The sequence below is a fragment of the Triticum aestivum genome, chromosome 1D (assembly GCF_018294505.1).
Source record: "Triticum aestivum cultivar Chinese Spring chromosome 1D, IWGSC CS RefSeq v2.1, whole genome shotgun sequence".
Lineage (NCBI taxonomy): Eukaryota > Viridiplantae > Streptophyta > Magnoliopsida > Poales > Poaceae > Triticum > Triticum aestivum.
Window position 1 is genome coordinate 461,623,387 of NC_057796.1, and position 20,853 is coordinate 461,644,239.

The following is a 20,853-nucleotide window of genomic DNA, read 5'->3' on the forward strand; positions in this document are numbered from 1 at the left end:
TTTCGGGCGCGCACGCGAGGGTTTTGAGCACTTTACAGAGAGACTCTGGTTTTGGCAAGAGGAAAAAACAAAGAACAAGGTTGGTCTTGGAACGGTCAACAAAAGCAAGAGGGGACGCGGCAACTACGACCGAATGCAAGTTTTAAAAACAATGACGGCAACGAGTGCCGATGCAATGCGGATGATGCCATGATAAAATGCAACAAACAAATAAATAACACAACTGACACGCAAAACAAGGAAAGCATCTGGAGCATCGGTCTTGGGGCGTCACATGGTCCTCTTGGCGGTGGCTTCTCCGTCCTTGTGTCGCAGCAGATCGCCACGGCGGTCTCCGGTGGCCGCTTCCCATCTCGCCTTCCTGCTGCGCATCCGACTAGTGGTCGTCGGTTTGCGAGGTAATGGAGTCGGCGGCACCAGAGGCCCTACCGATGAGGTCGCCAGCGGAGGTGCGCGCGACCCCCGGCGGCACGGTTCCAGTTGCAGTTGCACGACACGTGGAGCCGGCGACAGCGGAAGCCTGCCGGAGAGGACATCAGAGGACGTCCGTGCGATCTGGCAGTCTGAGCCTGCATCCAAATTAATGAAGGATACAATGAAATGAATGATCAATATATCTTAAAGTAATGTTTACAAAAGGTTTTCTGTGAGAGTGCTGGTATGCCACTTACCTTTGCATTTATTTGTGGTTCTGAATCTGAAATCATAATTCATATGAATTCCTTGCAGCGGATACTCGCAATCTTTGGCCAGCTTTCTCCATCAGGTGCTTGGCAGCTCTCCTTCAAGCGCTCACAGCGCCGAACACATATATGTTGGAGGGAGGATGGCAGATCAGGTAAAGATGATATGTTGGGACATTCGAGGATATCAAGTCGTGTCAGACTGGTCAGGCACTTGAGATTTCCTGGCAAGGACACCATTTCACATTCTTTTAAATACAGGTGCCGCAGGGATGAGAAGTTTGCAGATTCTTCAAATGAAACGGATGGCTCTTTGCAATTATGAAGAAAGAGAACTTCTGGAACTATAAAACCTTTAGCCGAGAGCATGTGGTTAAGTATCAAAGGGCTGCTAACAAAGAGTGTGTTCTGCACCCGAAACTGTGAGATGCACTTCGCGTTGAGCTTCGGGACATCCTTTAAACTTACAAGGTGAAGTTTCAGGGAAGACAGTCCTTCAATAAAGCACAGATCCGGGAGATCTACTAGTTCTAATTTTGCAAGGGAGTTCAAATGACCGATTGACAAGGATGCAAGGCTTCTGCAGCCAACCATGTTAAGCCATCTCAGGTGCTGCAGACCACTACTGAAGAAATTAGCTGCAACCACACAGTAGAATATAATGAGCTCCTCAGCAGATAATGGCATTTCATCTCCACGTGCCAAGTCTAGAGAAGGGCAGGAATACAATCTAACATCTGAAAGGGAGGTAGCAGCTCGTAAGCCCCCTAATGACCTGAGACACCAACAAGACTTGATTTCCAGGTCACCAAGCATTGTCAAATGTTGGAAGACCTCTTGCGATGGAAGTGTAGTCAAAGTCATGATCTTAATTAGGGCCAAACTTCTCAGTGAAGTGAGACCATTAAGGCAAACAGCTAATGCCCCATCTGTAATACTGCATGAAGAAAGATAAAGCTTGGTAAGCTCTGATGGTGGAACCAGAGGCAGCCTGATGCTTCTTCCATAAATGAGTCCCATCCTCTCCTTGTGGCAACATATCCATGCATTGATGCTATCCTCTATCACAAATTCCTCTCTCTCTATAACACTTCTAATGTTTTCAATACGTGACATATCCACATCCATCAATGCCATCAACTGCTCTAGAGATGAAAATTCCGATGCTATTATGTCGCGTGTTTTTGATACTGGACCCACATGCGTTATCAAAGGAAGGTTTGATGCCAATTGGTCTATATTCATGATGTTCTCCAACTGATCATGTTGTTCTGGTTCATCACTGGAAACAAATATAAGCAGTGGACACTTGGAAATTGATAACTCTTTAAGACCTGCTGGAAGACAAGGTAATGTCTTTAGTTTTGGCACATTCCTGAGGTGAAGTGAGCAGCAATTCCCCAATAGTTCTGCATTGGTTGGTAGGCCTTGTAACGCAGTGCAATTAGCAAGCTCAAAGGTTTCCAGATTCTCAAAATATGAATCCTGAAGAAACCAACCTGGATATTTCGCCGATCTGTAACCTTGGATTGTGAGGCCCCTAAGTCGGGGCGGTGGCATCAAACCTTCCAGAATCTCCAAGTGTAAATTGTCCTCTACATTTATGTCATCCATATAACTCCAGCCTAGGTGCAAACTTTCAAGATGAATTTTCCGGTGTAGGTTCGACTCTAAAGCTTCATCCTTTGCAGTGACATTTTCAAGATTTGTAACATTTAAACAGCCACCAAGCTCGTTCATGCCCCTCAGCTGCCGCAACTCATATCCCTTCTGCTTTTCTGCAGAGAAGTTATAAAGTTGTTGGAGCAAAGTTAGCTTGCCTATGTTGGGGACTTGAGGCAGAGTAGTGTTGTATGGATAATTAATCCAACTCCCGTGCCTTTCAAGATACCACAGCTTATTTAAATTGCAGAGTTTGTCGGGCAAACTCTTAACTTCGAGACTTAACTTAAGGAACTGTAAGTGGTAAAGAGTACATAATGATCTTGGCAATTCAGAAATTGACGTGTTGATGATGTTTAAATACCTAAGATGCTTCAGCTCATCAATTGATCCTGGCAACTTGCTACTGTTGTATAATGACAGATATAGTACACGCAACTTGGAATTCCGCAATATCTCAGTAAAAACATCACTTACATCATCTTTAACTGGGTCAATGCAGATAATAGTACGCAAATGATGTAGCTTGCAAATGCTTTGCTTATGCTGTATCATACTCTCAACACGAACAGATAAATGTCGAACAGTGCATGGTATGTCTGCCACCTTCTCATCTTCTAATCTGAAGCAGTGCTCTTTAGAGAGTGACTCTGCCAAATCATGAATAAGATCATGCATAACATAGTATGTACGAAATCCATGGCCAATTGGTTGAAAGAATGAAACTGAGACCATCTCACTGAAGCAATCCTTTCCAATATCTTCCACTCTTTTGTTCTCGTTGCACGAATCAATAAATCCCTCTGCCATCCACAGGTGAACCAACTCCCTCATGCCATATCGATAGCCTTTTGGATATAAGCTGCAATATAGAAAACATCTCTGCAAACGCGGATCTAACTTATCATAACTCCACGACAGAGCTTTCGCGGGATCACTTAAGTTGTCCTTCTTTAGAGCATCTTTCCATGATGCGATATCCTTTTTCCTGCTCAGCTGCAAACCCACAGTTTTTGCTGCCAAAGGAGATCGTCCCAATCTGGTAGCAAGCTTCTCTGCAATCACTTCTAGCATCTGACGCAAACTATGTTCTCTGATTTCTGCTCCAGAAAAGGCATGGTTTTGGAAGAGTGCCAAGAACTCGGCATCTTCCATGTTCTCCAGTGGAACAATCTTATTGCAGTAAAGAGAAGCTGGAAGTATATTCAAACGAGAAGTTATCAAAACTTTGCTTCCAGTCTGCTGAGAAACTAAAGGAGTCAGGAGTTGCTCCCATTCCATCTCGTCAGATTTTCCAAACCAGACATCATCCAAGACAAGCAGGAATTTCTGTGAGTTTTGCAGTATGTCCCTTAATTTGCATTGGAGAGTATCAAGATTCTCAACATGTGGGTATCCGCCCTTTACCGCAGATTCAATAATCTCCCGTGTATGACGTTTGACATCAAGTCTGCGTGAGATGCACACCCACATCCTGACATCAAAATGTTTTTGTATCCTCTCGTCATTGTAAACATACTGCGCCAAGGTGGATTTCCCCATGCCTCCTGCTCCAACAATAGCCAACCCCGAATGTATAGCTGAATCAGCCTCAACACCAACCGGTTTTGTAAGAAGGTCAATTATATTGTCGCGGTCCTTGTCACGGCCTATTACTTTTGGAGGTGGAATTGATGTGGCCAGAGGAACAATGGCTGCTTGTACAACAGGGTCCTCTGCAGTGTTACCAGCTGATAAGCAAAGAAGATCACGTAACTCCTTGCCTTTCGCCAAAACGGCCTTCAGTTCATTCAGCTGGCGAATTAGCTTCCTGTTGTTGGAGGACAGATTGGACAACCGGTTGGATGCAGCATGCAGAGGCTTTAGAATAGTGCTGCTGGTGGAGGAATGCGGTAGCAACGGATCCTTCCCGCTCTTGGCTTTGCGCTCAAGGCGGCTGTACTCATGATCATCCAACAAGTCTTCTGCCTTGAAGAAAGCTTGTTTGAGGTCTTGGATCCATTTGTCTAGCTTAGCCCTGTGGTTGCTCTTGTCAGCTGCTTCAATCATCAGCTCGAACTGTGGCATTATTGTGGTCTCCAGTTCATGGAGCTCACTCGCCATGTCGACCCCGAGGTACGTCGGAGTACCAGTGAGGAGCTTCTTCAGGATCGGCGATGCCACCATTTGTAAGACAGCCAGCACCGCCGCCGTCATGGAGCTGCAGTTTGTTTGGGATGTTTTTGGGATGATTTTGACAATGTACAGATCTTAGGTGTAGTGCAAGGACACGAAATAGAGGAAACTTTGGAAGATTTTAACTGCCAAACGATGGAAACAGGTAAAAGAACTCCGGAGACAGATTTTTTCCTTTTCTTCGGGTGGGGGTAACTTGGATGATGAGATGCAGGAGGAGATGAAGTGTTTATTTAGGGGTACAAGGGCGGGACATAATTGTTCCTACTTTTGGATTTTTCTTTTTTCTTTCTGGGTATAATGGATCTATATGACGAAATGAATAACGCGCAATAGAAGTGGACTGCTTTTTGTTTTTTTGGGTATAATGGATTGATCTGAGGAAATGAAATTGAGCAATAGAAGTGCTTCTGGAGGGCCAAACAGGTGGTGAAGGCAGCAGTGGATGAAAAACCTGCAGAAATTGGAACGACGAGATAAATTAGCAAAACGCAGCCAAAAGGACAGATTTCTTGCATTCTTCATTTGTGCCGACAGAAGTATATCTAGAGGAAAATAGAGAAAAAAACTATCAAGTGAAAACGTCAGAGCTATGATCTAGAAGCTTACACGGATGTTGGAGCTTGGAAGTTGTCAGAGCACAGCGTGTCGAGGAAGGCGATGCAAAGTTGCCGGAGGTTGGCAGAGATGCTATTGCAAATGAGACGCAGAAGTCTCCAAAAGTAGCAGGCCAGGAAGATAACCCCAGATCTAATCCTGTATAATTAAGTTAACGCTGAGTTGGACTCCTTGAAAAACTAAACTGTAACCACTCTTGATAGCTCATTAATCAATAAAACATGTGCAAGTGGCCTAATTAATCTATGAATTATGTGCAAGTAGCGTAGGCTGTACCGCCAAAATATACACAGCTGACAGGCCCATTCATGTTATAGAATTACTCGCCAACAAACATGCTGACATAGATATCTCTCAGCAGTTAGTGGTACGCGGGCCAATAGTCAGTGAATAGAAGAAACAACCCTGTTTGTGTTAGTCCCTTGCACTTGCAATAGCATGTAGCCTCAGAGAAACTACCCTCTCATTGTGATAGGCCTGCTGTTAGTTTAGCACGTCAAAACCAAAGAAAGTTCAGTGAAATGGTGGGTTAGGTTACCTGCTTCTCCCCTTTTATTCTCCAGCACCAGCACTTGCCTTTCGCACTTTTGGTGTGCCTTCGTTTCGGTTTCGGTGTGCCTTCGTTTCGCACCGACTCCAGTGACAACTGAAGGTGCGTCGCCACCTCCACAGCGAAGAACTTGGAAGGCCACCAGCCCCCTAGTCACCTGGATGCTTTGGAAATAGAGGAATGGAAAGATCTTTACTAGTAACACAGGAACAAGATGCAGCTGTGCCCAAGTTCTCAGCAGAATAGTGGATGCGGCAAGATGCTGGGCTCGCACCAATGGACAAGTTCTTCAAGCCACCCTACTAATTTAGGTCCTGGATATTGAGCGAACGTCAGAATGACAGATCTGAGGACTCCCTGAAATGAGTACTCCTATACAGCGCCAGTTACAACAGTGTATCTATTCATGATACAACTAGTGGTTTCTATGAAGCAATGCCTAGCTGAAGAAAAACCTGCCGCACAAACACTTCCCACTTTCTATGGGCATTCTTCGTGATACCCTCTCTCTATAGTTGACATGTGTTCGTCCAGAATTATCTTGTTTCCACGAGCAACGTTGCCAAGAGAGTTGAATCCAATTCTACCCGCATAAAAAACAAAGCGCATTGGCCCAAATGCTAGTATGCACTGTGTGCTTTTTTATGGTACCTTGTACTACTGTAGATGGAAAGGAGGACCGCGTTAGATGGCTTCCCTGGTCCAGACGTATGCGGGTCGCCCAAAGTAGTCAATCAAACACTCTAAAGAACAGCCAGTGTATATATGTAGATCTCTATGTTTTATGCAGGGCGTCTATTTCTTCCATTATTTGGCAATCTTTTCCTGCAAAAAATGAACAATTACTGTGAAAATTCTTATGTTCCAAAGCACGATCTGGAAATTGAGAACCTTCTTAGATGGATTACAGTCTTACCTCGTTTAAAATGGAAATAAAAATAAAAAACTGTCTAGAGCATTGCAGCAAACTGTAACACGCCATGCGAATCACAACAGAATGAACAGTCATATGGCCAATACAGGGTAATATTACTTCACTGTTTCAAATTAACAACAGTGTACATCCATCCCAGTATTACAGCAGAAGCAATATATATTTGGCACCAAACGACCAAACCATTCACCCTCCATTACAAAAAAATGACAGACTAATCTACAAAGGCGGAGCAGATGGTGAAGACAGCAATGGTCTTGTGCTAGAACATTCAGTTTGCAATGCTCCAATCCACCAGGAATCAAAATCGATCATGATGAACCACCGAACACCTGCAAGTGCGATGAAAGCAGGTCAAATGACTAGCTAGCTAACATAAAAGCACCACCAGATAAACTGCCAGAGGGCTGCACACTTACTCCGGCCAGAATATTTTTTGAGAGCTTTGCCTTTTTATTAGGGCCTCTCTCCTCAACTGCTCTATTCTGTCGAGGAATTGGACAATCGTTATTCGTCTCACCAACATCATTGGATTCTTTTCCTTCAGTCTTTTGCTTCTGTTTCAAGGATGTCACCAACGTATATAGAGAATTTAGTAATGAAACTTGCAGTGAACGGCAAAATAAGGGAAAAAAATATCCAGTGTTCGGGCTAGCTTGTAACTGAAATGTTTTTTCCTACTATAACCAAACCATGTGTCACCAAGTGTCTGGTAATCATAAATAAAGATAGACACAGGACAGAAAGAAAATCCCCAGCGTGAATTATGCTAGCAGAAGTATGTTAAACAATAGAGCATACCTTTTTTATGCGCTCACGAATAAATTTCTGTGTACGAGACTTTTCAGCATTAGAGAGATAATGATCACGTTGTTTCTTCGCAGCTGTTATCTCCAATGTTAATTTCTGTTCCCTGATATGAGTCTTCTCAGCTGCATTAAACTCCAAGGATTAGACTACGTACAAATCAGTTCACATTACTGACAAGTTTATAGCTACTTTACAGTTTTGTACTTTAGGCATACCTATTTCACCAACCAGATCATCCCATTTGAACTTCCTGAGATACTTTATGTTCCAGATGTCATAATAAAATGACGACCTCTTCTTCCCACCTAATAAAACACATCATTAGCACAGATGGTCATCAATAATTGTCAGACAAGAATAATTGAGCTCTCTAGCACACATTGTATAGCTCTTCAAACATGACAGAGCTGACAAAAGCAACCGTTAAGAGGCCAAAAAATTGAGGGGTTTGAGGGTTGAGCAATAAAAAGGAAGAACAGATCATCCATGTTCAGTATATCTAATGTAAACCAACGGTAACATAGAAAGAATAAAACACGTGAAACATAGAGCCGAGAACACACCTATTTGTTCACCATTAAGCAGATTAGCCACCCTCTTGGCGACACTTTTCTTTGCAAACTCAACCCACCTACAAAGATTTTAGGAACATTATTAAGGCCATACAAGTAACAAATACAACAATAAAAATATGTCAAAATTGTGAAATACTACACATCATCTACCATATCTTTACATGACTACTCCAGAAATGCGATAAGTAGACAATGGTAAGTATTGCTCCATGTTTGACTTCCAGCATAAAACCGAAAAATGGGGATCTAGCAAGTCTCTCCAAAGCAGCTCATCCGTGTATTTTCATAACATACCCTTCGGAGTAAGCCTTCGCTTTTACGTTACTATGCTTGCGATGACCTTGACCTGGAGGAAAGAGATGACATTAGTACATAACAGCTAAGAAGTTGGGTTCTTTTCATTTACAAATATGTAAGCATTACAAAGAGCAGTAGAGCACTTCACATTCTAAGACGTACAACCACGAGTGCCAGGAAAAAACAACTTACTGTCACTGCATGGTATACTGCCGGAGCAACATGTGCAATCAGCATGCAAAACATGATTATCATTTGATGACATGTTGTGTTTGAATTCTCCCCTTCCCCTAGAAGAAATGAAGAATGTTTCCACAAATACAAGCAAGACAAACAAACCTAGAACTCCATGAACAGCCTTCTGCTACCGAAACACAGATAAATATGTTATTTGCAGCAGAAACTCTGCACGGGATTACACGCGTCTCCCTTGACCATCCAAGGGAGACTTGAACATCAGATAAATACGGTTTGCTCTCTTTGTTTTTTCTAGGCTAACTAACATCACCGCATTGCCCTCTGCATATTCGCACGGAAAAAAAAGTAGGGCTTTCGACTTATTGTGTTCCTCAAAGGAGCGCTTAGCTTTGGCACCGTATCATCACAAATTGAACATAAAAACGCAGCCACCAATCGAGTTCATGACGGGGGATCGGTTACCTTCGGGGACGAGGTAGATCCTCTGCACCTCGCCGTGCTTGGAGAAGATCTGGCGGACGTGCGACGGGTTCATGTGGGGAGGGACGCGGCTGAGGTAGCACACCCCGCGCTTGCTGAAGCCGCCCAGACTCTTCTTGTTCAGAGGCCGCTTCCTCTTCTTTCCGGCCCCTCCACCCTTCTCGCCTTCGGCCCCGACGCCTCCTTCCTCCTCTCCGACCAGGTCTTCCTCTTCACCTGTGTGGTACTCGTTCTCGGTGGTCTCTGCCATGGGTGGCGGTCGGCGGGTTGACGGAGACTGCGCAGATCAAAAATTGAGGCCGGCCACACCCCAAACCATGACATTAAATAAACTTGTAGCGAAAGGTATGATGAACTTCTGACTGGAATGGCAAGACACAAGAAATTATATCTTGCATCATTCCAAAAAAATTTGCATCTGGCCACACTGCTGAACCTAGCCAAATCCAAGTGGTACAGTAGGGGCCGAAGTAGTACAGTAGGGGGAGGAGGCTGCTCACCTTGAGCTGGGGGAAGGCTCTGGCGTGGATATTGCTGGGGGGTGGACGGAGCAGGTCGTCCGGCTGCCGGCGGCGACCAACGGCAGTGGCCGCAAATGCGGGATTTGACTGCACGGCGACTGCGGGCGGTGATGGGCGGAGACCTGCGGGATGAGGCCGAGATGCGACGGGGCGGCGGCGGCGGCGTGACGGCGCGACGGCGGGCTGGCGGCGCCGCAGCTAGGGTTGAGCGAGCTCTCTTCGGGCCAGTCTAACGGTTCGAGGTTGCACTTCGGGAGGGCAATCCAGTGTAATTTCCTACAACTCCTGCTTCTTTTTTTTTTGAAGCTGGGCCGGGGATGCTAAAAAAATTGCGCTGCAGGCTGCTCAACGTGTGGAGTACCGTGGTATCTTTTTCAGGATTTAAATCCTGATACTTGCATTATTTCTAAAAAAATCAGGATTTTTGATGATACGTTTTCAGTAGGAGGAGACGTTTTTGTCGACGACGAGGTGCCTACGTCGACTTCGTAAATCTCAAAATGATATGCTGGCTCAGTCTCTCGAAGGTGCTGGGTAACGTGTGCGTGTGTGCGTTCATAAGGATGAGTGTATGCGCATATGTATGAGCGCTTGTTTATGTGCTGTGTTAAAAAAAAAGATCTACAGGAGCAAGATTCTCGGAGCTGAGCCGTTCGTCTGGCTTCTCGCGGGCTTCTTGGGAAGCTGGATTGTGGAGGAGATCCGAATGGGCCTGGCGGGTGCTCCGGTGGGTCCCACGTTGCGCATGCCCGTGCGATCTGGCATCTACGGTGGGGATATGATATTCCCAGGGAAAACTACACGGGCATCCTGGCCGCTCGATCGGATCTATCACCCACGGGCGGTTGAGATGAGATTCGATCCCGGCGTTCTGGGTAAAGGCCATGAAGTCCAAGAGGGCTGACTGGTTGCTGGTCCTCAAGGAGCTCGAGGCTATGGAGAGTCCGCTTCTCTTCTCGCTGAGGTGTGTGAGCATTTTGTTTTCCCTGCCAATCTCGTTGCTGAATCTTTCGTTGGAGCAAATGGAAATTACTACATCATGTGTTTGCTGGATGAACTGTGGTTAGAGATGGTTGCTCAAGTACTGGAATCACCTAGGCTAGGGAGTAAGCATTCTCATGTTCATGAGGGAATTGAATTAGCAATACTTACTTGAGAAACTGAGATGTTCTCTCTCTGCATGTTGCTGTGCTAGGTTGAGATCCTTGTTATCTTTTGGCACCACCATTGCCTAAGATTTTGTGTGATATTTATTTGCTTTCTTGGAGGATGAACATGCTCTTACTTTACTCACATCTTGATTACCGAGTTTCATATTTATAATGTGCGAATGAATTTCTGATCTCAACTCTTTACTGAACATTCAACTAGAAATGGCTGAACTTCTGAAGGAAGTGAGTAAAAGTAGCAAGATTAAGCCGAGTGTTTCACTCCTGAAGGAAGGGACCAAGAGTAGGACGGTGACAAGAAGGAATGGAGAAAAGGCAGAACGAGCAAACACAGCATTTCAATACACCAGCAACCCAGCATTTCAGTTCAGTCCAGACCAAAGGGGCAACCAACAGCAAGAGCAAAAATCACTCAGTCGATTGCCTCTGCAGCTGAAGTGATTTTGTAACTCCAGTGCCATTAGCATTCATATTATGGCAATATGTTTTCAGAAATCACATGCACAATCATGAGTAACCCCTAACCACAAGAGGCAGGATGCCAGGATCTATGTTAGCAAGTGTATATGTAGCTGAAGGCAACAGTAATGTCAACTCAACATTAATACATCTTGTTCAAGAAAGGAAAAGCAGACAACAGGGCTACTCACTGGCTGAACAGGCTCCTCGATTCATGCTCTTCTACTCCCTCCGTTCCTTTCCTAAGTAAGTATACAAGTATTTGTAGATATTCCAGTACGAACCACATACAGGATGTATATAGAGGCATTTTAAGTGTAGATTCACTCATTTTGCTTCATATGTAGTTCATAGTGAAATCTTTACAAAGACTTGTACTTAGGAAAATAGATTATAGACCTCAAAATGTGTGCAAGTGCAGAGAGAAATAACTTGGAAATGAGATTTGACAAAACCAGGCAATAAAAGACCCTCAAGAATCAAAACATCCCAAGTGCTAATCAAGAAATGCAAGACCAAACTACTCTAGTGCAACAGGGCAACTTACTAGCATATGAAACATGAATCGCAAAACATGCTCTAAGCTGCAATTAGTTGAACAGCCTCCTCAATCCATGCTCTTCCACATTATAGACCTCAAAATGTGATCAGCACCACCATAGGATGATGAAAGATTCAATAGTCAAGACCCGATCAGATCCATGCTTGTACATAAATTATACACTACTAGATGTTTAATTTCATCAAGCAGAACAGAGAGGTTCTGGTCTAATCATCAGCCTCGGTTTTGGACTTCTTTTTTTTCTTCTTCCCTTCTGTGGCCGTCTTAGGCTCAACAGACTCTGCAGCATCACGGTTCTTCTTTTTCTTTTTCTTGGGAGTCTCGTCTTGCTCGCCGTTGACATTGGCTGCCATCTCTTGATCCTGGGGCTCCTCTAGCTTGTGCTTCTTTTTCTTTTTCTTCTTCTCTGTCCCTTCTTCTGCTGCCGCCGTGTTGGCAGGCTTATCAAGATCCATGGCGTCACCATCAGCCTCAGATTTGGACTTCTTTTTCTTACTTTTCTTGGCAGTCGTGTCACCATTCTCCTTCTCCTTATCTGCCAAAGAATAGTTCAGGGCAAGGTGTAAACATACACATGTACAGAAAGGCTTGAAATTGAGTGATTGAGAGACCAATATATAAAGAGAAGTACCCTTACCCTCCTCTGAGACTGTGTTGGTCATACCCTCCTCAATTGCGGCTTTCATTACATCAAGGTTCTTGCGTGGTGCAACTCCCTTGTCATAAAAGTCTAATCTCTCCTCGACTTGTTCACGCAGTTTCTCACCGAAAATGGAGCTACTCATATCTGGAATTCATAACCCAGTGAGGAAAACAAACAGAAAAGGCAGTCAGGACGTTTAACCTTTGCAAACAAAGCCCTTCAACTAACCTGAATAACAGTCAATGCGTGAAGCAATTGAGCATTTGTTTGCCAGGTATCTAGCCATTCTTCCCTTGTTCTTGGTCGATGCACGACCAATAAAAGATGAATGGAATATGAGGCCGTACTTCGGTGTGTTTCCACGTGTTTTAAGAGCTCTGCAGTAAAATTAGGAAATCAATCACAACATTTCAGAAGCATAGAGGACAAAGTCTGAATACTTGACAAAACAGTTAGTATTTGAGTAGAAGGGCAACTACAAATAAGAAAGCACAGCTTGGAAATAGGGTGTGGGAATGCATAAGCAGTCCAGTCAGTCACAATTACCTGAAGAGCGCCTTCTCAGCACCTAGTATCTGGAGAGTCGAGGCAGGGCATTTTGCAAGATTTGAAAGACTGCCAGCATGAGAGATTAAGCGAGCTCCAACCATTTCACCAATCAATGACGTCAGATTTGGTGCAATATCATTCATCTTTGTCACCAGATACTCATAGAGATTTTTACGGTACTCAGATAGATTCATGACCCTTTGAGCAAACTGTTGGACATTGATCAAATCAACTGGTGAAAGGTCCTGGCCTGAAAATAAAAAGAAGATTACATAAACTAAGCTACCTTGGCAACTACTGAGAAGCATACCAATTGTGGACATGGTTGTTACCCATAGATGCCTTTGCTGCTTCAACAATTTCTTTTGCCTTGTCCTCATCTCCAATCAGATCTGCTAAAGCTGGAATGTCTTTCTCTGACAAATCAGATTTGTTTACTACAAACTTGGCAAGCTTAGCATAAAGGTAGTTGTCATTCACAATTTTGACCAGCTCAGGAAAATGCCATCCATACCACTCCCTGCATCATGGTTAAGCAACAATTAGTACACCCATGCAACTAACACAACTACAGTGACAAATGTTCAAAACTAGTTACAGCATCAACAAGGGTAAAAAGAAAAAGAAAAATGTCATTACACCCACCGAAAGCATACAGCCCCCCCCCCACCCCAAAAAAAGCATACATACTCCCTCCTTCCATCTATATAGGGCCTAATGCGTTTTTCGAGGCTAACTTTGACCAAATATTAGAGCAATAATATATGACATGCAACTTACACAAAGCACACCGTTAAATTCGTGTGTGAAAGGAGCTTTCAATGATATAATTTTCACATTGTGCATGTCATGTACTATTAATCTTGTCAATAATCAAAGGCGGTCTTAAAAAACGCATTAGGCCCTGTATAGATGGAAGGAGGGAGTAGTGCAGGATATACTGCACAGTTGATAAGTTAAAATGGATCATTACTATGGGATATACTGTAAGATAGTACAGTGTACACAGCACGTATGTCACTGTAAGCCAGACAGTGACGTGACTGGACATGCAACTAACATAAACACAGGAAGATGTATTTGATCACGTGAATTGAGGAGATTTGTCAAGACTCACAATACGCAATTGAATGCGCATGGTAAAACCAGATACTTGGGCTTAGGGTTTGAAATACAGCATATAGACAAAATATGATTGATGCCACTGATGTAAAAGAAAAACTGGTTACAAAAGAAGAGGCATACAAACGATATTAATCAAATTTCAGCTGTTTTTTTCAACTCCTGCAATCAGAAAATGGTGGCATAACCAGCATATACCGACAGCTAAACTGGAAAAGTAATGAAAAACTGTCAACTCTAGTGCCTATACCTAGAACTTTCTCAGGACTTCTAATGTCGCCATCAACTTTTCTTTTTGAGATAATCCAAGTCTCATCGCGACAGCCAAACCAAAGAACCAGATACTAGTTAATAAATTAAGCAAATTAAGAATATGATGAGGAACCAACCTCACTCTCATGGAGAAGGAATTGACATCCTTATCAAGTGTATCCAACAGAAAGATGGCTTGAATCACCATGTTATCCACACGATTCACATTGAACTTGACCTTTGCCCTGCTATAGCTATGCCCCAGACCTAACTGGGCCTTCTCCAGGTCAGATGGCTGCAATAATAAAAAACAAACAGAACAAAGTTTACAAACAAGTACATATGGAATAAGAGCAGTGATGGAATAAAACCCTTGAAGAAGGGTCAACATGTCAGCAGCAACCAATTTGTGAAACTCCAGGCAATTCACTGTATGATCTAGGTAAACTTAATTACTCCCTCCGTTCCTAAATATAAGTCTTTTTAGAGATTTCAATATGGACTACATACGGAACATTCAATAAGGATGTATATAGACGTAGTTTAGAGTGTAGATTCATTCATTTTGTTCCGTATGTAGTTCATATTGGAATCTCTAAAAAGACTTATATTTAGGAACGGAGGGAGTAGTAAAAATGATGTGTCAAGCTCAAGCATAAGGTAGTAATTGTCCAACTCTCTGCACCGACTTCATGCAAAATCATACTAGTTCATACCACCAAAACATTAAACTTTTCGCACTGCTGCACAATCCTCTAAAATCAAATACACCAGCCACAACCCAAGTCAGACAGACCACAATGTGATTTATCCTACTACACAGCTTTACGACCCATGTTTGACAGTTCAATCTTTACGGAGCAATGTAAAACATGGAAACTAGACGCAAATGCAAAAATCCATCACCTTGAGTTGGTCAATGAACTGATCGAAGTGCAGCCGCACGGCACGAAGCAGCTCCTGGACATAGTCGTTGGACTCGCAGGGGATTCCTGTGGCCTCGGTGATGTGGGACCCGACCTTGGGCTCCATGACGCCGACCCTGAACTTGGCCTTCTTCCCCTCCTTGACCTTGGGCAGGTTGAGCTCCAGGAAGTTCCTCAGCTCGTCGGTCATGATCCCTGGACCCACCAAAAGAGCATTCGCTCGTCACGGGGGTCATAAAGCAGGGAGATTTGACAAGAGGACTCCACCGGAAGAGGAGGGAAGGGGGGAGGGGGCACGGTACCTTCGGAGATGGCGTTGCACTGGTTGAGGGCGTCGACGGCGGAGAGGAAGGGGGTGAAGCCGGCGAGCTTGACGGCCTTGCTGAAGCGCTTGAGGTCGAGCACGGTGGAGCGGACGGCGTCCACGCTCTGGCCGATCTCGTCGATGCCGTGGGCGTGGAAGAGCGCGTACCCCGACGCCGACTCGAAGAGCAGGTAGAGCGCCATCTCGCCCGCGCGCTTCGCCGGCGGCGGCCGAGGGGTTTGGGAAGCGGGGGCGGGGAAGATGGCTAGGGTTTAGGCCAAGGAATGTGGGCTTCGCCCGGGCCTTACTTATGGTGGGGTTTCCGTTGACGCTACGCTGGGAAGTCTGGGCCGTCCGATTGGATCAGTGCCGATTGCACAATTCTCTTCCCCTCCTTTTGCTATCCTAACATTTAAAAAAAATCACCATTTGTACTGCGAAACTGCTATGCACACGATACACCCTTCTCTGTTACTGTTACCGTTTTACCTTGCTATCAATTGTCTCAAAAAAATATCTCTATCAATTGGTTTTAATCTTGTGACTAGCAAGACAATGGCCTTGACAATCCTGATGTGTTGGGGACAAGCGTGTTTTGTGCACAGGTGCCGCTCACTTTGTTTGTTAGGTGACTCATACTGTATTGACAACCTTGGTTCCTAACTGAGAAAAATACTATGGGTTACTTCACCTTACACTTAGGCCTAATTTGGTTGCATGGGGAAAGCACCCCAGGGCTCCAATCTTCCACCGGGGGATTGCCATGGCCATCGGGATCCTCTCCTCCTACCACGGGCAGATCATCATGGCGGTTTGGAAGACAGGGTAGAGGGGAGAAGATCACGTTGAGAAGAAAAAAAAACGCTAGGCGTAGCGCTCAGGTAGTCGCTGGAGGAGATCGCTAGATGCAACCACGTGAGTCGTGGCTTTTCTCGCTGAGTTATCTAGGCATGGATCTCTTGCCCGGGGAAAGGAAGGGGATCGGGGCAGAATATCCCCACCGAACGAGCGACCAAACTTCCTCGTGGTTTTCCACGGGCCGAGTTTGCCTCGTGGGCTCTGTGCCCTGGTATTTGAAGGGGATTCCCCTGGGATCACGGGCTACCAAACTAGCCCTTAGGGGAATCTCAACCACTCGTGCGGGAGAAGCAATAACCCAATAAGATCTATGGTAGCCCGTCTTACCCTAGTGCCAAACACAATGGCGATAGTAAAATGGTCAGATCAAAAAAATACAAACCATGTCAAATTGTGTTAAGTTTGATCAAAGGGTCAAAACAGTTAATTTAGCCTCTACTGGTGCCCACCCATCCAATAAGGTGCAGCCAGCTCATCGGTACCACATTTGTATATCTCTGTATTGTGCAAATCCCCTCTTGTATAGCAATTTTAAGAAGTCACATCAACTGCCATGCCGGTCTCACCAACTTTTCTCACACAATAAACAACTACCTTCCGTTAGAGAAGTACACGCCGCGTGCATGCTTGGGTCCCCAATTTTCTATCCTCTCTCCCCACCAAAACCCATTCATTTTATTTGGCTTTGAAAATTTCGACAGTTCATATCCGTTTAACCGAAACTTCATTTTTCAAACTTTATATATATTTGAACAGTATTGCTAAAGCACATCTAGATGTGCTCTAAGTATTGCACATCTAAGTCCTATGTCATTAGTTTTACGCTAAGATTCGTGAAAGTATTATCTTTTATCTTTTATCTTTTATCTTTTATCTTTTTCTTTCTAGTTTGATTGAGCCATTTAGATGTGCAGTAATTTGGGCACATCTAGATGTGCCCTAGACATACCCATATTTGAAACTCCGGCAACAAGACCTTTAGAACAAGACCAAAATTAGATATATTTTAGATTTGTTTAAATTGTACTATTTCATAAATTTTAGATGGCCAATATTTTTAACAGTAATGTTATATTATTGAATTTTTTATATATTTAAATTCCTGAACATATGATCTTTAGAACAAGACCAATCTTGAATATGTTTAAACTAGTTTATTTTTTGCTATTTCAATCATATTAAATTTTAATTTCACTCATTTCAAATTTACATATTCAAGATTATTGAAATCAGTACTGATATGATTGAAATCACTTTTCTGGAAAAAAAATCGTGTATATGAAACCCTTTTCGGTGTGAAATATGTGAAACTTGTTATTTCAAAAATGAAACACTGGTTATTTAAAAAAATGTGAAGCTGATTGTCTCAATTTATTTTTTAAAGTGAGTGAAGTCTTGTTTGAAACTACTGAAATTGTTTTTTGAAATGATTTTTTTTTCAAATAAGTGAAATCAATTCTCTGAAATAAGTAAAACAGATTGTTTGAAACGAGGTTCACGATTTCACTCATTTGATAAGTCAGACATCCGCCGTTTCACAAGTGAAATAAAGTGAAATCTGTTTTTGATACACATGACACATGTTTCGGTGTGAAATACGTGAACCTTGTTATTTACAATTTTTAAACTAGTTATTTCAAACACACGAAATTTCAATTATGTTAGAACTTTTTTATAATGTGTGAAATCTGTTTAATGAAGCAAGTGCTTTTTTGAAATAATTTAAATCGTTTTTTGAAATGATTGGAATCAATTATTTCAAATGATTGAAATATATCATGGACTCGCAAAAACGGATCTGAATTTGACTGAAATGCACGATCTTCACAGGTATTTTATCCTTACCAACTGGATCTTGTTGCACTTTTTCTTACAAAGGGGTGAAATCGGTCTTTTAGTGATTGAAACCATTTTTTGGAATGAATGAAGCGAGTGAAGTTAGTTTTTGAGTGAAATTATATTTTTAAATGAGTGAAAGTATAATCTTAAATGTGTGGAATCAGTTTATAAACATGCGTGTTTTTTAAAGCAAGTGAAATCGGTTATATGAAACAAGTAAATCAGTATTTTTAAGCAATGAAATCAGTTTAAAAATATGTGTGAATTATATTTGAAAAAATGCATGACATCTGTCATTTGAAATGAGTGAGATCGGAGAAGCCCAGTTTTTAGGATCAAAAGAGAAATTGTAAGTTGTCGACTTGATCGGTCACTCAATTGCGTTGTACACAGTCAGGACACATCAGACCCCGCATTGCAGCGACATCAGTCGCCAGAAGTTTGGGTGTTGGGGAGGACTACACGAAGCTCTGCACCTGTGATTGTGTCACCATTTGGGAGGACTACATGATACCTACTGCCCTCACCGACCTTCACGGTGATGACCTCTTTGACGCCCTGGTGGCGCAGCTACCACTCACCGCTGCGCCAAAGAATGTCCACCTCGAGGTCGCGCTCGGCGACAAAAAACCCTATATGACGCGTTCTGGGCTGGCCCTTCATGTTTCAAAAATTGTTCACAAATTCAGAAATTGTTTTGGAAACTTCGAGAAAATCATGTTTTGAACAAAATATTCGTAACTCCAAAAATTGTTTGCATTTTTGTATTTTTTAGAAAATGTTCATGGTTTTGAATTTAGTCTTTTTTTTAAATCACCTTTTCAATTTTTTCCATAAATTCAAGAAATGTTAATGATTTCATTTATTTATGGTTTTAAAATTTAATATTCTCAGAAAATGTTTGCATTTCAAAAAATATTTATTTTTTTCAAAAGGAAAATCATGTTTGAAATTTCAGAAAAAGTTAAGTATGCTGCGCATTATAGTTAATATATGGCGGATGCCTATTCAGACACGAAATCTCTTTAAGTACAGTGGTAACCTACGTGAAGCACTTCTCTAGGTATTTTGTTCGTTACCTTGCCTTCATGTTTTATTTTTTGGGAATTGTTGGATTTGTTCGTCGCTCGCAGCTAGGCCGGCCCATCCGGTCGAGCCCCCTTTGCGGCGCGTGTCTGTTGGACGCAATGTGCGTCACATAGGAGCCCCTCTAGGCGATGGCAAGAACAGCACGAACAAGAGGCAGCCCATTGTGCGTTGGGCCGAACGTGCTGCTTAAAATAGCTAACTTAGAAAAACGCAACCTCACCTAAAAAAAGGAAAAGAAAAAGAAACGCAACCGACCTAAAGAAAAGATGGAAATGCCTAGGAAACCTCCCGAGTCGGCACACCCCTAACCGCACCACAAGCTAATTCGCACGAGGAACGCGCTGCACATGCCAACCAGGGTCGGGCGAACAAAACAACCCGCAAGGCGACCCGCCTATCACGACCGGATCAGCCCTTACGCGACGAAGCACGCCCTCGCCCTGACTGGTCGCTCCCTGGCGTGCCCAACGCCTCCCAATGATGATGGCCCCGGGCGTGCACCCGCGGTCCACCCGTCTTAGACCCCCTCCGGGTCGCTCAGACATGCGCCATCTGGGCAGATTGGCTGGCGCGGAGAGGACTCTCGTCCGCGAAGCCCCAGTGAGGTGGGTATTCCATCATCCTTTATAGGAGTAATTTGGGCATGTGTGTGTTGTTGCCCCGACGGATCTATATTTTTTTTTATTTTTTTTGCGGGGGATATTATTGTTTGTTGCTTCTGAATTTGTTGCACGGACTCGATGGCTGCTTTATATCTATAATAAAACGGGATGAAAGACTGATTCGAGAATTTTAAAGTTTACTTTTCTGTTCTTAACTTATTTTTTATTTGGATGCCATGCAAAGATACAAACTGAATGCTACATTGCTTAGCTGCCACCCACGGGCCGTGGCATACGTGTTGCGTGTACCCGTTTAGTCTTCTTCACAAGCATTGTAGATGCTCATTGCATGGACTTAAAAAAATTCCTTGGACTAACAAAGATAGCATGAAACCTGTTTTTTATTTAACCAACCAATAGTATTAAACCTTTTCTTTTAAATAAGAAGGGTAACATGAAGAGTATCATCAGAGCATCTACAGCCCCACAAACCGCCCGAGCGAACGTCCCGGTTAAAAAGACCTGACCCAGACAGGCACCTCAAACAGGCCTCAAACGCCCGGGAGGATATGGGGATGCCCGGGAGCCCCCGGGCGGGTCTGTCACGTAAGACCCAACAGGCCTACCCTGATACGTCTCCAACGTATCTATAATTTTTGATTGTTCCATGCTATTATATTATCTATTTTCGATGTTTTATATACATTAATATGCTATTTTATATTATTTTTGAGACTAACCTATTACCCTAGAGCCCAGTGTCAGTTCCTGTTTTTCCCCCTATTTTTGAGTTTCGTAGAAAAGGAATACTAAATGGAGTCCAAACGGAATAAAACCTTCGCGATGATTTTTCTTGGACCAGAAGACAACCAGGAGACGTGGAGATAAAGTCGGAGGAGCCACGAGGCGGCCACAAGGACGGAGGGCGCGCCCCCACCCTTGTGGGCCCCTCGTGCACCTCCTGACCTAATTCTTT

The 20,853-nt window shown here is 43.5% G+C and overlaps 3 protein-coding genes across 3 annotated transcripts; all 3 read right to left on the minus strand.

The window, feature by feature from the left end:
- Window positions 1-235: 235 nt before the first annotated feature.
- LOC123182956 (putative disease resistance protein RGA4) lies at window positions 236-5,207 on the minus strand. Its single transcript, XM_044595657.1, has 3 exons — window positions 5,130-5,207; window positions 672-4,974; window positions 236-569 (listed from the first exon to the last, which is right to left on the minus strand). The coding sequence occupies exon 2, from the start codon at window positions 4,539-4,541 to the stop codon at window positions 711-713; it is 3,831 nt and encodes a 1,276-aa protein (XP_044451592.1). The 5' UTR covers window positions 4,542-4,974; window positions 5,130-5,207; the 3' UTR covers window positions 236-569; window positions 672-710.
- A 1,491-nt stretch (window positions 5,208-6,698) lies between these two features.
- Window positions 6,699-9,782, minus strand: LOC123182959 (pre-rRNA-processing protein esf2). Its single transcript, XM_044595659.1, has 8 exons — window positions 9,483-9,782; window positions 8,965-9,259; window positions 8,302-8,353; window positions 7,996-8,063; window positions 7,648-7,737; window positions 7,424-7,554; window positions 7,042-7,179; window positions 6,699-6,954 (listed from the first exon to the last, which is right to left on the minus strand). The coding sequence occupies exons 2-8, from the start codon at window positions 9,230-9,232 to the stop codon at window positions 6,934-6,936; spliced, it is 768 nt and encodes a 255-aa protein (XP_044451594.1). The 5' UTR covers window positions 9,233-9,259; window positions 9,483-9,782; the 3' UTR covers window positions 6,699-6,933.
- Window positions 9,783-11,692: 1,910 nt separating this feature from the next.
- LOC123182958 (nucleolar protein 56) lies at window positions 11,693-15,798 on the minus strand. The gene is made up of 8 exons (XM_044595658.1): window positions 15,488-15,798; window positions 15,166-15,380; window positions 14,397-14,554; window positions 13,218-13,405; window positions 12,883-13,135; window positions 12,565-12,713; window positions 12,331-12,480; window positions 11,693-12,228 (listed from the first exon to the last, which is right to left on the minus strand). Exons 1-8 carry the CDS (start codon window positions 15,690-15,692, stop codon window positions 11,900-11,902), a joined length of 1,647 nt encoding a protein of 548 aa, XP_044451593.1. The 5' UTR covers window positions 15,693-15,798; the 3' UTR covers window positions 11,693-11,899.
- Window positions 15,799-20,853: the final 5,055 nt, after the last annotated feature.